At 42.5% G+C, this 16,739-nt stretch overlaps 1 protein-coding gene across 2 annotated transcripts; it reads left to right on the top strand.

Moving 5' to 3' along the window:
* Window positions 1-324: 324 nt before the first annotated feature.
* LOC106570386 (endoribonuclease ZC3H12A) lies at window positions 325-16,147 on the top strand. 2 transcript variants are annotated; one of them, XM_014142650.2, is made up of 6 exons: window positions 325-536; window positions 1,805-2,390; window positions 9,989-10,128; window positions 13,477-13,711; window positions 13,939-14,039; window positions 14,214-16,147. In XM_014142650.2, exons 2-6 carry the CDS (start codon window positions 2,023-2,025, stop codon window positions 15,236-15,238), a joined length of 1,869 nt encoding a protein of 622 aa, XP_013998125.2. In that variant the 5' UTR covers window positions 325-536; window positions 1,805-2,022; the 3' UTR covers window positions 15,239-16,147. The 2 variants fall into 2 exon arrangements, with proteins under 2 accessions (XP_013998125.2, XP_045550793.1); XM_045694837.1 differs by lacking the exon at window positions 325-536 and adding an exon at window positions 599-980.
* Window positions 16,148-16,739: the final 592 nt, after the last annotated feature.

The raw sequence follows: 16,739 nt of genomic DNA, 5'->3' as shown, positions 1-16,739 counted from the left end.
CAAGTGTTTAGTCAGACAATAAATGATCAACTGCCGTTGGCCTGTTTCCTTTCCTTACCAAAATAGCATAAGACGGAAAACCCTCTATTTCCTTGTTTAAAAAAAATATTAGTTTATTCATAATACAAAATGATCAACAGCTTGCATTGCTACATCAAACAGAGGCGGCAGGTAGCCTAGTGGTTAGAGCGTTGGGCCGAAAAGTTGCTGGATCGAATCCCCGAGCTGACAAGTTACAAATCTGTCGTTCTGGCGCTGAACAAGGAAGTTGTTCCACGATAGGCCGTCATTGAAAATAAGAATTTGTTCTTAACTGACTTGCCGAGTTAAATAAAGGTGTAAAAAAAAGTATAGCGAAACAAAACACTATTTCCTTGTCCAGAGTTTGAAGCGTATGACTGACGTCATCGCCTCCAATATGCTGTTGTAGCCTACTGTCCACCGTGAAACTGCTCACAGAGAGCAAGATATTTCACATGTATAACAACATGAACATATAAAATGAATGGCCGAAACTGTTGGACTATAAATGACTGGTAAGTAGGCTAACTACGTTAACGGGTTTACTTCGTTTCTTATTTGGGAACATGTTGCCCTTGATCATTGGCCAAAGGCGTCTTCTGTATGGGGGACTTTTGTTAAGAAGCGCGACGCTCTGTCGGAACATAAAGACGCATCGCTTGCGGTACGGTTTTGAAAGCATAAGGACCTTATCTTTCATATCGGCGAGAGATAATTTACAAAAAACAAAACGTTAAATTGATAGACACCTATTGTAGGGTTAGGGTTCCGACACTGCCATATTACAGCGCTTGTCCACGGAAGACAGTGAGTGGACTCGCCTACCTGTGCTAACGTTAATTTGATATCTGTAACTCCAAACACTTGTGTGTAAACGAAAGACAGATGCCACAGACGTGTTGTCACTGGAAAAATAGCATCCGCTACAATTGTGCTAAAATCGGTTAACACAGTGTACAGTAAGTGTGGATTTGGTATTTTTTTTTACATTTATTTAGATTTGATTTGAAAATAGAGGGATCCATCTTTTAGATGGAGTATTTGGCTGTTTCAGCGCCAGTTCGCCCTTTAAACAGAATATGTACGGTTTTTGGACTAAGGAGTAATATATCAGTCCAACATTGGGCTAGATAACGGTTCCAAAATCTCATGAAGTCAGACTTTTAGATTTTCCGAAACTAACTTGTAGAACAAATCAAAGAAGGCAAACTCAGGTTAGTAGGATACATTTTACATGTCTCTGACACGTCTCTGGGAATGAACACCGGAGATTTCCTGAAAATACTGGAGTGGTTGACAATAGACATTATAGGCAATGATAAAATTAACCAAGACACACTAGTCCGACTTAATCAATAATCGCCGTTATCCATTGAATAGGAGTGTAGCCCAGTCGAAGTATAATACAGTAGAACTATATCAATAACAGACGTGTATTTTCTGACCAAAGTAAGGCTACTGTAAATGTACAGTGTATGAAGGAATACAATAGATAATGTATGCACATTTTCTTTAGGCTTCATTATATGATACTGACAGACATGAGCTGGGATGCTGTTAAACCATGACCACTAATTATTAGTATTTTGTGACAACTGTAAAATGAACTGATTATTCATGATATTTGTGGTGAGAACTAATACAGATGTCAATTTCAATACTAAAGTGAGATGTGATCTGTCATCAGATTGTAGTGGTTTTAAACCTAATGGTATTGATATGATTGGGGAAACCATTTTTTTATACCACTTCACACAACCAAAACTATGTTTTTTTTAAACAGGTGTGACATATGAGCACTGCCCGAAAGGGAGAGGGGGAGAGATGAACATATAAGTCAGTCCCATCCCATAGCTGTGCCCAGTCGCAGAGGTCTTCCCATGGAATGAGTTCTCTTACACAGCCCGTCTGAGCGCCACAGAGCCCCACGACACAGACGGATGGCTCTCCGCTCTGCCTGCCTTCCACAATCATCATCCACCCTATCCCATCTGTGAGAGAATGCACCCGAGTGGCACCCAATGCTCTGCCCCAGAGGAGAGCGGCAAGACCGCCACAAACCCTGGAGAGGCTCAGCTGGACTTCTACCGTAAACTGGGCTACTCCCCAGCGCAGGTCCAGACCGTGCTGCAGAAGTTTGGCCTGAACACAGACACTAACAGAATTCTGGGGGAGCTGGTGCAGACTGGAGCCAGCCCAGAAGGAATGGAGAAGGAGGGAGCCCCAACTACCATGTCTGTCCTGATTGCCAGTGGGGAGACCCTTAGTAGCCTGCCCCTCACCCCTCCATCAATTTGGGAGGAGGCAGCCAGTGAGGAGGGAGATGACCTGAAACCCATAGTGATCGATGGGAGTAATATGGCTATGAGGTGAGTAGAGAATTACATGCTGTGGGTCTGAGGGCTGGTTTCCCGGACACAGATTAAACCTAGTCCTAGATTAAAAGGGACTGCAGGTAGCGTAGCGATTGAGAATGTTGGGCCAGTAACCAAAAGGTTTCTGGTTCGAATCCCCGAGCTGACTAGATGAAAAATCGTCCGAAGTGCCCTTGAGCAAGGCACTTAACCCTAATTGCTCCTGTAAATCGCTCTGAGTAAGAGTGTCTACTTAAATGTAAAAAGCATGCTCAATGGAGATTCTTCAAAGAAAGTGCTTTTTAGTCTTGGACAAGGCTTAATCTGTCTCCGGGAAACTACCTGTGTCTTGAATTGCTGTTTGCTGGTGATAGTTATAGCAGAATGTATTATTCAGCTGTGTTTTGATAGGGTCCTGAGGATACCTAATTGGTTTGCATTGAGGAAGGTATCAGGGGTCTGTGACATCTGCATGTTATGTACATTACTGGCCACTCATCAGGACTCGTCATATCCCCACCTCCACTACTAATAAGTCTTTGAGTCAGCATTAAAGTGCTCTTCAGTTGTGAACATTACAAACAAATCAGTCGTGCTCTCAGATCTGTGCTCTAATTGCAGAAAATGGAGGGGTGGACATAATGTAGACAATCACTCTTAACGGATAATGTTCATGGAAAACACGTAGATACAGGCTTCGACCAGCCTTAATCTAATCTCTCCAGTAACTGTTTCAAGGAAGGAACTTGTGGTTTGTACTGTACCGGCAGAATTCCCCCTCCTGTCCTCAAGAACAGATCATTTCCTTATTACGCTAAACTCCTGCCCTAACCTAATAATTACGATCTAGCTAGAAGTCAGGATGGTGGTTCAGCCCTCAATATTCAGTCACTATCAGGTGACAGTCAAATTAAATAAAATTGTATTTGTCATATGCACTGATACAACAGACTTTACCGGGAAATGGTTCCTTACGAGCCCTTTTCAAAACAATGCAGAGTTAAAAATGTAAGAACATTTTCCAAAAAATAAAATGGTAACACAATAAAATAACAGTAACGAGACTATATACACAGAGTACCGGTACCTAGTCAATGTGCAGGGGTATGACGTTATATGTACATATAGGTAGGGGTAAAAGTGAATAGGCGAACAGGATAAATAATAGAGTAGCAGCGTGTGTGTGTGTGTGTGTGTGTGTGTGTGTGTGTGTGTGTGTGTGTGTGTGTGTGTGTGTGTGTGTGTGTGTGTGTGTGTGTGTAGTCAAAATCAAATAAAATTGTATTGGTCAAACACACATGGTTAACAGATGTTATTGCGAGTGTAGCGAAATGCTTGTGCTTCTAGTTCCAACAATGCAGCAATATCTAACAAGTAATATCTAACAATTCCACAACAAATACCTAATACACACAAATCTAAGTAAGGAATGGAATAAGAATATATAAATATATGGATGAACAATGTCAGAGCGGCGTAGGCTAAGATGCAATAGATAGTATACAATATATACATATGAGATGAGTAATGCAAGATATGTAAACATTATTAAAGTGGTCAATGGTTACAAGTCTGTATGTAGGCAGAAGCCTCTCAGTGCTAGTGATGGCTGTTTCACAGTCTGATGGCCTTGAAATAGAAGCTGTTTTTCAGTCTCTCAGTCCCAGCTTTGATGCATCCGTACTGACCTCGCCTTCTGGATGATAGCGGGGTGAACACGTAGTGGCTCGGGTGGTTGTTGTCCTTGATCTTTTTGGCCCTCCTGTGACATTGGGTGCTGTAGGTGTCTTGGAGGGCAGGTAGTTTGCGTGTGTGTTGGTGTGTTACTGTAGTATGTGTGTGTGGGTAGAGTCCAGTGAGTGTGAATAGAGCCGGTGCAAGAGACTCAGTGCAAATAAAAAGGGGGTCAAAGCAAGTAGTCATGGTAGCCATTTGATTAACTGTTCAGCAGTCTTATGGCTTGGGGGTAAAAGCTGTTCAGGAACCTTTTGGTCCCAGACTTGGCACTCCGGTACTGCTTGCCGTGCGGTAGCAGAGAGAACAGTCTATGACTTGCGTGGCTGGAGTTAGTCTGGAGGAAGCCTCAACCTTTTCTCTCACTCCCCCATCCACAGCTCCTCGGTCTTCTTTGGCCTCCTTCCCACTTTGATACACACTCACACCCGTACAGGCACATCTCTCCCTTATTGCTCAGGTATGCAAATCTGAGCATGCAAATCAGATCAGTCTAACAGGAACAGGCCGAATTGCATTGTATTTACTGCCTGTCCTTTGATGTGGATAATACATGTACAGTGCGGTCGGAAAGTATTCAGACCCCTTGACTTTTTCCACATTTTGTTATGTTACAGCCTTATTCTAAAATGGATGACATAAATTGTTTTCCTCATCAATCTACACACAATACCCCATGATGACAAAACAATAACAGGTTTTTAGAAATGTTTGCAAATGTATAAAAAAATAATGAAATGCCTTATTTACATACGTGTTAACCTGTCTGGGCTAGGGGGCAGTATTTTCACGGCCGGATGAAAAACGTACCCAATTTAAACAGGTTACTACTCTGGCCCAGAAACTAGAATATGCATATTATTAGTAGATTTTGATAGAAAACACTCTGTAGTTTCTCTAACTGTTTGAATGGTGTCTGTGAGTATAACAGAACTCATATGGCAGGCAAAAACCTGAGAAAAATCCAAGCAGGAAGTGGAAAGTCTGAGAATTGTAGTTCTTCTTTTGATTCTCTATCGAAACTACAGTGTCTGTGGGGTGACGTTGCACTTCCTAAGGCTTCCATTGGCTGTCAACAGCCTTCAGAAAGTGGTTTGAGCATTCTCCTGTCACTGGGAAGATAATAGGAGCTCAGTTTCTGAGTGGACTGCCTGGCAACAAAGGGATTGGATATGCGCCGTCACACGAGGGCGCCGTTCCTTCTTTTTCTTCTTGAATGAATATGCTATTGTCCGGTTGGAATATTATCGCAATTTTACGTAAAAAATACCATAAAGATTGATTTTAAACAGCGTTTGACATGCTTCTAAGTACGGTAATGGAACATTTTGACTTTTCGTCTCTGGTTCCATGCTCGCGCGTTATGCCTTTGGATAAGTGATCTGTACGCACGAACAAAACGGAGGTATTTGTAAATAAATATAGATTATTTCGAACAAAAACAACATTTGTTGTGGAAGTAGCAGTCCTGGGAGTGCATTCTGACGAAGATCAGCAAAGGTAAGACAATATTTCTAATACTAATTCTGAGTTTAGGTTGCCCTGAACTTGGCGGGTGTCTGTATAGCTCGCCGTGATGGCTGAGCTATGTACTCAGAATATTGAAAAATGTGCTTTCTCCGTAAAGCTATTTTAAAATCTGACACAGTGGTTGCATCCAGGAGTAGTCTATCTATAATTCTTTAAACAATTGTTATATATTTTATCAATGTTTATGATGAGTATTTTTGTAAATTGATGTGCACATTCACCGGACGTTTTGGTGGGAATACATTTTCTGAACATCACGCGCCAATGTAAAATGCTGTTTTTGGATATAAATATGAACTTTATCGAACAAAACATACATGTATTGTGTAACATGATGTCCTAGGAGTGTCATCTGATGAAGATCGTCAAAGGTTAGTGCTTCATTTAGCTGTGTTTTGGGTTTTATTGACACATGTCCTTGCTTGGAAAATGGCTGTGATTATTTTTGTCTATGTACTCTCCTAACATAATCTAATGTTTTGCTTTTGCTGTAAAGCCTTTTTGAAATCGGACAATGTGGTTACATCAAGGAGAAGTGTATGTTTGAGAAAGTTGAATTATGACATTTTGTTGTTTTTGAATTTTCCGTCCTGATATTTCACTGGCTGTGTCCCGCAGGTGGCTAGCGTCCCATGTAGCCCATAGAAGTTAAGACCCTATGCTATGAGAAATGGAGCTTAGGTGCATCCAATTTCCACTGATCATCCTTGAGCTGTTTCTACAACTTGATTGGAGTCCACCTGTGGTAAATTCAATATATTTGGAAAGGCACACACCTGTCTATATAAAGTCCCACAGTTGACATTACATGCTAGAGCAAAAACCAAGCTCCGAGACAGGATTGTGTTGAGGCACAGATCTGGGGAAGGTTACCAAAAAAATGTCTGTAGCATTGAAGGTCCCCAAGAACAGTGGCCTCCATCATTCTTAAAATATAAGAAGTTTGGAACCACCAAGACTCTTCCTAGAGCCGGCCGCACTGCCAAACTGGGCAATTGGTGAGAAGGGCCTTGGTCAGGGAGGTGTGCAAGAACCCGATGGTCACTCTGACAGACCTCCAGAGTTCCTCTGTGAAGATGGGAGGACCTTCCAGAAGTACAACCATCTCTGCAGCACTCCACCAATTAAGCCCTGCATAGTAGAGTGGTCAGACGGAAGCCAGTCAGGCTAGTCAGGATCTAGGGAAAGATGAACGGAGCAAAGTAAAGAGAGATCCTTGATGAAAACCTGCTCCAGGACAACAACCCTAAGCACACAGCCAAGACGACGCAGGAGTGGCTTCGGGACAAGTCTCAATGTCCTTAAGTGGCCCAGCCAGAGCCTGGACTTGAACCCGATCGAACATCTCTGGAGAGACCTGAAAATAGCTGTGCTACGACGCTCCCCATTCAACCTGACAGAGCTTGAAAGGATCTGCAGAGAACAATGGGAGAAACTCACCAAATTTTGGTGTGCCAAGCTTGTAGCGTCATACATAAAAACACTTTAATTGCTGTAGACACCTGAAACCCCACCTCTTTAAGGAATACCTGGGATAGGATATAGTAATCCTTCTAACCCCCCCCCCCAAAAAAGATATAGATGTACTATTGTAAAGTGGTTGTTCCACTGGATATCATAAGGTGAATGCACCAATTTGTAAGTCGCTCTGGATAAGAGCGTCTGCTAAATGACGTAAATGTAAAATGTAAATGCTGTCAAAGGCGGAAGACACATTTCAGTTGAATGCATTCAGTTGTACAACTGACTAGGTATACCCTTTCCGTTTCCCAAAGGTGCTTCGACAAAGTACTCAGTAAAGGACCTAAATACTTTTTTTGTACAATTTTTAATCCATTTTAGAATAAGAAATACTTTCAGAATGCACTGTATACATTTACCAGTGCAACAGTCAATCTTTACCATAACACGTTTTTGTTAAAGGTAGACTCAGCGATATGACGTAGATGCAGAAAGTAAACGGCATAGTGTAGGGCCCCATAAAATATTTTTGGGGTCTGATTCTGTAATTTTCCAGGTTTAAATTTTCCCCTGCGTTTTCAGGTTTTTGCTCTCAAGATTACACTTTATTAATAGAAACTCCAATTTAGTTATTTTTCTAAGTTCACAATTCTTCTACCACATCAGGAGACCACTTTTGAAGTCTGGTAAAAAATGTAAAATAAATGTAATTTTTATTTTTGGGTATAGTTACCCTTTAATTCCAGTGCTCACCTAGCAAGACGCTGTTGTTTAGCTGTGTTTATGTGCGCACATATGGTACGGTTTGCCAAGTAAATACCCAATGGATTGATACAAATAGTCATGATCATTCTGCTAGGTAAGCAAGCATAGGCAACTTTGTAGTTAACATTTAATTGAGAAGGTTTTTGGGAAAGCCTTTCCATCTACTTTTCATTAGCATCATCAGCGGGAATTCTCATTGCCTCTTCAGAAAGTTAGGAAATACGAATCACTGATGCATTCTGTTCCTGTCTTATGATAAACTTCAGCAAATTACCTCATTTTCCGTACTAAGTTCAATAGATTTTTGAATATTGTTGAATTCTGTGTTAATGTCTGGATTCCGTGATTCCGTCCATGTTCTCTGCATCACGGATTTTATAGGGCCCTAATAGTGGGACAATTCCACAACAACTAAGAGCATTGAAGAGCGAGACTCAACTTCTCTGCTGTTTTGGTCCCTTGACTACCACCAAAGACAGTACAGTTTGAACATAGGCATAAACTGCTTCGCCAATAGAAATCATAGATCATGCTTATAGGCAATGTCATGGTGACGTTGGCTAGCTAAGTTCAGCTGCACATATGCAGGTCATCAAATTAAAGGCACTTAATGTGTTAGTTTGTCAATTTCACGAGGTTGGAGTAATAACATGTTCAAATACTTAAGACATTGGCTCGAATCTAGGTTGTGCCTTTTTATATTTCAAGAAAGTTAACTAAGAATTGTTTTACTTATTGACTTCCAAAACCATGGCCTGGTCTGCTTGGTTTCCTTCGCAAGCGTATCTGGAAGTCTCATGAAGTTGCGCCTCTGGGTTTGGAAACTCTGTGCTACCATGCTGTAACAGCATGAAGCGAATCTGTGCACATGTGCTGATACTGTGTGAGAGCGAAGTCTTACACGGAACCCAAACCGGCTGTGCGCGTTCGCCATCGTGCATACATTTATTTTGTCCCCCTACACCAAACGCGATCACGACACGTAGGTTAAAATATCAAAACAAACTGAACCAATTACGTTCATTTGGGGACAGGTCAAAAAGCATTAAACAGTTATGGCAATTTAGCTAGCTAGCTTGCACTTGCTAGCTAATTTCTCCTATTTAGCTAGCTTGCTGTTGCTAGCTAATTTGTCCTGGGATATAAACATTAGGTTGTTATTTTACGTGAAAATGCACAAGGTCCTCTACTCTGACAATTAATCCACACATAAAATGGTCAACCAAATCGTTTTTAGTCATCTCTCCTCCTTCCAGGCTTTTTCATCTTTGAACGTATATGGTGATTGGCATTTAAACTTTCATAGTATTACCACGACAACCGGCAACACAGTTCGTCTTTCAATCACCCACGTGGGTATAACCAATGAGGAGATGGCACGTGGGTACCTGCTTCTATAAACCAATGAGGAGATGGGAGAGGCAGGACTTGCAGCGCGATCTGCGTCAGAAATAGGAATGATTTCTATTTTAGCCCTTGGCAACGCAGACACTCGTGAGAAGTGTGGGTGCAATAATTGAATAACATAGCGTTGCAAAATACATTTAGGAATCTATCGCATGCGACACGAGAGGTGTGGTCAGCCTATTACATCTCGCTAATCTCAATATCTGTGGTGCTGCTCGTGGCAACGTAATTTTGCTGAGTCTATCTTTAAAGCCTAAAAATTACACATTACCAGTCAAATCCATTTTACCACTAGATATTTGGTTTAGGACCTACTATCCAGATTGTTGTTGTGGTGGTGTACCTAGTTGGTGGGTAGTCTACCGTGAGACAAGTGCACATTTTATTTGTGTGTACACAAATTATTCATTTGCAATGCAAATGCTGTAATTGTTTGTAGCTAAGTGTTTTCACCTGAAAAAGTACTGTTATAGTCATTGCGGACCCACTCTCAAGCAATGCTGTTTATTGATATAGCACTAGAGGTACAGTCTGCGTCACATCACACCCTATTACAAATCACACCCTATTCCCTATATAGTGCACTTATATTGACCAGAGTCATAGGCACTATGTAGGTTATAGGGTGCCACTTACCCTGACCACACAAATAAGTCATTGCGAACATGATTTGTTTGCTTGCTCAACAGTTTATTTTTATTGCCCCTCTGTTGTAGCCACGGAAACAAGGAAGTGTTTTCCTGCCTGGGAATCCAGCTGGCTGTGAACTTCTTCCTGGACAGGGGTCATACTGATATCACTGTGTTTGTTCCCTCATGGAGGAAGGAGCAGCCCAGACCAGATGTCTCCATCACAGGTAGAATGTCGGGAATACACCACACAGGGCCCAATGTCTACTTCCTTTTCTGTATCACACAACAGCCCTCATTGTAGCCTATGTAATCCAGTAGATTTCCTCCTAAATACATATAGTGGGTGGACATTTTGTTTTAGGCACTCAATGGAATTTTGAGTTTGTGCTTTTTTTAATCAGAGATGGCACATAGAGAAAATTATATAATACCTTCAGTGGTGTAAAGTACTGTAAAGTAAAAACACTAAGTACTACTTAAGGAGTTTTTGGGGTATCTGTGCTTAAGAATTTATATTTTTGACAACTTAATTTTACTCCACTACATTCTTAAAGAAAATAATGTACTTTTTACTCTGTACATTTTCCCTGACCCACAAAAGTATTTGTTACATTTTGGATGCTTAGCAGGACAGGAAAATGGTCCAATTCACACAGTTATCAAGATCCTGGTCATCACTACTGCTTCTAATCTGGCGGACTCACTAAACACACATGCTTTGTTTGTAAATGATGTTGGAGTGTGCCCCTGGCTATCTGAAGAAAAAAAAGAAAGGAAATCATGCCATTTTGGTTTGCTTAATATAAGGAATGTGAAATAATTTTTACTTTGAATCGATAAGTATATTTTAGCAATTACATTTACATTTGATACTTAAGTATATTTAAAACCAAATACTTTTAGACTTTTACCCGAGTAGTTTTTTTACTGGTTGACTTTTACTAGAGTTATTTTCTATTAAGGTATCTTTTACTTTTACTCAAGTATGACAATTGGGTACTTTTTCTACTACTGAATACCTTATGGGATATATTGACTGCAGGAAATGTGCATACAATCTCAATGATTGAGTAGAGAGTGTCTCTTTGGTCAGGAAAGGTAAAACATTTGTGTTTGAGCAAGAAACAATTTGCCATTTGGCCTTGGCCTTTGTCAGTTACGGAACTTGAGGCAAAAAACTTGGGCACGAAAACGGATTAGGGTTCAATGTGATGTAACTCCCCTACTCTTGGTGAGAGCAGTGTAGAGAGCGGGAGGGGAAAACCTGACACAGATACAGTATTTTTTTTGTTTCCAAATTGCAACCCGTGCTGAACTTTATCTCCAAACCACCTCTTATTCATCTGATTAAATTAGGAACTTTTCTCAACATCGTTATTACTTCCGGCAGTAGCACATAAACATTGTCCTCTCACGATGAGCTGCTGCTGTGATGACAGGATGCTTGGCTTGGCTGACTTACAGTAACTGTTATTGCCATAGCCAATTATCCTCATGCTTAATCAATTGCCAATTTATGCCAAAAGCCAGCTATATCGTGTATGCTCAAATGTTTATGATGTCGCAAACACACATATATATATATATATATATATTCATATAGATAGTGTTCAATTGAGTTTAATTGAAAGATGTAAAATATCTGAGGCTCCTCAATTAAACTTTGTCCTTTTAATATGTGTGTGCCAAATATCATATCAACGTTGAGCATACATGCTATAGCCTCCACACTATCAGAGCATCTTAGTTGCTCGAGTTCCAATAAAGTTTGTCAACAAAGGATGACATGTTTCCCCCAGGAGAGAGAGAACATGAGAGAAAGTAAAGTGTTGTGAAGAATTTGTTGCCTGGTGAAAAAAAAATCTTACATAAAGATCAGGGGGAAACAAGTGAATTAGTATGTGAATGCATGATTGATCTTAATTAATACTTAATTGATGATTAACTAATTTAATGGTTATCTAACGTTAATACACTGCTCAAAAAAAGAAAGGGAACACTTAAACAACACAATGTAACTCCAAGTCAATCACACTTCTGTGAAATCAAACTGTCCACTTAGGAAGCAACACTGATTGACAATAAATTTCACATACTGTTGTGCAAATGGAATAGACAACAGGTGGAAATTATAGGCAATTAGCAAGACACCCCCAATAAAGAAGTGGTTCTGCAGGTGGGGACCACAGACCACTTCTCAGTTCCTATGCTTCCTGGCTGATGTTTTGGTCACTTTTGAATGCTGGCGGTGCTTTCACTCTAGTGGTAGCATGAGACGGAGTCTACAACCCACACAAGTGGCTCAGGTAGTGCAGCTCATCCAGGATGGCACATCAATGCGAGCTGTGGCAAGAAGGTTTGCTGTGTCTGTCAGCGTAGTGTCCAGAGCATGGAGGCGCTACCAGGAGACAGGCCAGTACATCAGGAGATGTGGAGGAGGCCGTAGGAGGGCAACAACCCAGCAGCAGGACCGCTACCTCTGCCTTTGTGCAAGGAGGAGCAGGAGAAGCACTGCCAGAGCCCTGCAAAATGACCTCCAGCAGGCCACAAATGTGCATGTGTCTGCTCAAACGGTCAGAAACAGACTCCATGAGAGTGGTATGAGGGCCCGACGTCCACAGGTGGGGGTTGTGCTTACAGCCCAACACCGTGCAGGACGTTTGGCATTTGCCAGAGAACACCAAGATTGGCAAATTCGCCACTGGCGCCCTGTGCTCTTCACAGATGAAAGCAGGTTTACACTGAGCACGTGACAGACGTGACAGAGTCTGGAGACGCCGTGGAGAACGTTCTGCTGCCTGCAACATCCTCCAGCATGACCGGTTTGGCGGTGGGTCAGTCATGGTGTGGGGTGGCATTTCTTTGGGGAGCCGCACAGCCCTCCATGTGCTCGCCAGAGGTAGCCTGACTGCCATTAGGTACCGAGATGAGATCCTCAGACCCCTTGTGAGACCATATGCTGGTGCGGTTGGCCCTGGGTTCCTCCTAATGCAAGACAATGCTAGACCTCATGTGGCTGGAGTGTGTCAGCAGTTCCTGCAAGAGGAAGGCATGGATGCTATGGACTGGCCCGCCCGTTCCCCAGACCTGAATCCAATTGAGCACATCTGGGACATCATGTCTCACGCCATCCACCAACGCCACGTTGCACCACAGACTGTCCAGGAGTTGGCGGATGCTTTAGTCCAGGTCTGGGAGGAGATCCCTCAGGAGACCATCCGCCACCTCATCAGGAGCATGCCCAGGCGTTGTAGGGAGGTCATACAGGCACGTGGAGGCCACACACACTACTGAGCCTCATTTTGAATTGTTTTAAGGACATTACATCAAAGTTGGATCAGCCTGTAGTGTGGTTTTCCACTTTAATTTTGAGTGTGACTCCAAATCCAGACCTCCATGGGTTGATAAATTGGATTTCCATTGATTATTTTTGTGTGATTTTGTTGTCAGCACATTCAACTATGTAAAGAAAAAAGTATTTAATAAGATTATTTCTTTAATTCAGATCTAGGATGTGTTGTTTAGGTGTTCCCTTAATTTTTTTGAGCAGTATATTTTTCTCTACTCTAAAGATCAACACATTTTGCGTGAGCTGGAGAGAAAGAAAATCATGGTGTTCACCCCTTCACGGCGTGTAGCGGGCAAACGTGTGGTCTGCTACGACGATCGCTTCATCGTCAAGCTGGCGTACGAGTCAGACGGTGTCATCGTGTCCAACGACACATACCGTGACCTTCAGGGCGAGAGACAGGAGTGGAAGCGCTTCATCGAGGAGAGGCTGCTCATGTACTCGTTTGTCAATGACAAGTAAGTCTTGTGGTAGCTTATTATTAACCCTGAAATGCACACACTGGATTAATAACTCATGTTTTAACTGATAATGCAGTTGTTACAGTTCTATAACTTTCATGAATGAGACATTATAAATGCTTATGAATGTTTATAACTATTAATATATGCAAATTATGCATTATTGTTTAGTATACATTAGCCACAGTGTAGTATGAATCTAAACTCTACTCCCCCTCTCTCAGGTTCATGCCCCCTGATGACCCCCTGGGTCGCCATGGTCCTACCCTGGAGAACTTTGTACGGAAGGTTCCTCGGTTACCACGCAAACAGCCATGTCCTTACGGTAAGATCACATCTCTACTTGGGTCATCCTGTGGTTGACCTTACATTTGGGTGGGGGGAACATTTCCAAATCATTATTAACCAATGGACACAAATACTGTAATAAATGTACTGTACTGTATGTGCTTAAACTCAGCGGTACTAATTAACTCTTGTTTATATTTCATGAATCCAGGAAGGAAATGCACTTACGGAATAAAGTGTAAATTCTACCACCCGGAGCGAGTCAACCAATCCAATCGCTCTTTGGCTGACGAGCTGCGGGAGAAGGCCAAGCTGCCCTTGTCACCACAGAAACACCCCACCACAGGTCCTGGACTTGCCTATGGCCTTTCCCTGGAGGAGGAGATGGCTCAGAAACTGACCGTAGAACAGTGGAAGGGCTCCTTGAAGAAAGGCCTCACCACTGAGAATGTTCTTCTTCTCAAGGGAGGCCATCGCGCCAGCTGGAGGTCCCCAGCTAAGGCCAGCACCAACCGACATTCCCTGACCGACCTGGAGTCAGCCCTGGCCAGTGGCTCTCAAGAGAGGCTAGATTCTGGGCTGGGCTCCTTCGAGAGCCAGGCATCTGACCCCTCTAGAAACCACTGTGATCACTATGGCAACGCTGGGTACAGGAACTGCCAGTCTCAGTCCGCCCCCAGTATGAAACAACAACGCTGTTCTCTCCCTAGCAACCTGCCTTGTAGCTGCTGCTCCCATGCTCCTCAGCCTTCACTGGGCCCCAGTGCAGGATACCAACAACACCACAGCCCACACCATAGAATGGGCCCAGCCAGCACCCACAACCCAGACATGATGACCTACTACCCCCCTTGTTACCCCAACTATGGAACACCAATGTATCCAGTTAGTATGCATCAGTACAGCCACCCCAGTGACTTCCAACAGCAGGGCAGGGTCCACCGTTCACAGCAGACCTTCTGGTCGGACCCGTTCGGGACTTATCCTCAGACTCTCCATAGCATTGCTCAGGTGGAGCAGCAGAGACACTGGCCCCCTGCCCGGACACAGCCGAGCCCCCATGGGGAGGGCAGGGAGAGGGAGGACGGCAGGGAGAGGGAGGATGTCAGGAAGAAGCTGCTGGCCATCTTTAATGGCCGTCTGGTGGACAGGGCCATGGACATGTTCCCCCATCTCATGGACCCACAGAGACTGGCTGCTGAGATCCTCACCCTGAGATCCTCTCAGGGCCTGTGATTGGCTCGTTGCTCTGAGATGGAGGGATTTGTAGTTTTTTTCAGCTGAAAGAGTCTCTCTTGAAAAACTGTCCAAGCTACTGTAAAGATCTGTGTTTCCACTTTAGGGAAACATTGATCTTCCTACTGTATTTGCTTTGCCAAATGTGTTCTTGCCAAGTGTTTCAGGAACTAGGTCGCTTATATTGCCTCTAACATAAAACCGGAGGCAATTGATTGTTGATGCAAGTTGTATCTATTTAATAAATCTTTCTAGACCCTTGAATGTATTCGATGGGTAAAAGTAATGTATTTGAGGAGCAATATTCTTACAGAATGCATGTACATAGGCCTTAGGGCACTAATATAGACACATGTATCAAGATGAATTATGGCAAAAAGAGTTATCGGCACAGTGTGCCATAATGGTGGTCACAGCTAACTGTCTAGTACGGTAGTGAAGTAGATGCTCTATGGGTCAAGTTCATTGAATAACATTAATGTCCAGAGAAGAAGTATAATTGCATTCTTAATAAAAAAATACCTCCTATAATACAAAAACATACAAAATAGATCTAAAGTCAATAGAAATAGACCAGTATAATATTTTTTGCCATTTCCACTATCTACTTTGTATTCATACTGTGTGCAGCAATGTGAGAGCAGATGGCTTGTGTATTATTGTTATAATTTCAGATCGTTGTTTAGTGCCCCGCTACGATGCATTCGGAAAGTATTCAGACCCCTTCCCCTTTTCCACATTTTGTTACGTTACAGCCTTATTCTAAAATTGATTAAATAAATGTTTTCCTCATAAATCTACACACAATAAACAATAATGACAGAGCAAAAACAGGTTTTTAGAAAAATATGCAAATTTATGAAACAAAAAAACAGATACCTTATTTACATCAGTATTCAGACCCTTTGCTATGAGACTCGCAATTGAGCTCAGGTGCATCCTGTTTCCATTGATTATCCTTGTTGTTTCTACAACTTGATTGGAGTCCACCTGTGGTAAATTCAATTGATTGGACATGATTTGGAAAGGCACATACCTCTCTAGGTAAGGTCCAACAGTTGACAGTGCATGTCAGAGAAAAAACCAAGCCATGAGGTCAAAGGAATTGTCCATAGAGCTCCGAGAAAAGATTGTGTCGAGGCACAGATCTGGGGAAGGGTACCAAAAAATGTCTTCAGCATTGAAGGTCCCCAAGAACACAGTGGCCTCCATCATTCTTCAATGGAAGTAGTTTGGAACCACCAAGACTTCCTAGAGCTGGTTGCCCCTGTCAAACTGAACAATCGGGGGAGAAGGGCCTTGGTCAGGGAGGTGGCCGAGAACCCGATGGTCACTCTAACAGAGTTCCTCTGTGGAGATGGGAGAACCTTCCAGAAGGACAACCATCTCTGTAGCACTCCACCAATCAAGCCTTTATGTTAGTGGCCAGACGCAAACCACTCCTCAGTAAAAGGCACATGACAGCCCTTTTGGAGTTTGCCAAAAGGCACCTGAAGACTCT

The sequence above is a fragment of the Salmo salar genome, chromosome ssa14 (assembly GCF_905237065.1).
Source record: "Salmo salar chromosome ssa14, Ssal_v3.1, whole genome shotgun sequence".
Taxonomy (NCBI): Eukaryota; Metazoa; Chordata; class Actinopteri; order Salmoniformes; family Salmonidae; genus Salmo; species Salmo salar.
The sequence above is the reverse complement of the archived record's forward strand: the minus strand, read 5'-3'. Positions and strand labels throughout refer to the sequence as shown.

What these genes read in the sequence shown, in the direction of transcription:
- LOC106570386 (XM_014142650.2), top strand. Translation starts at nt 2,023, where the DNA reads ATGCACCCGAGTGGCACCCAATGCTCTGCCCCAGAGGAGAGCGGCAAG. An exon ending in ACCAGATGTCTCCATCACAG is followed by an intron (nt 10,129 to 13,476) that starts GTAGAATGTCGG and finishes TCTACTCTAAAG; the next exon opens with ATCAACACATTTTGCGTGAG. An exon ending in TACTCGTTTGTCAATGACAA is followed by an intron (nt 13,712 to 13,938) that starts GTAAGTCTTGTG and finishes CCCCTCTCTCAG; the next exon opens with GTTCATGCCCCCTGATGACC.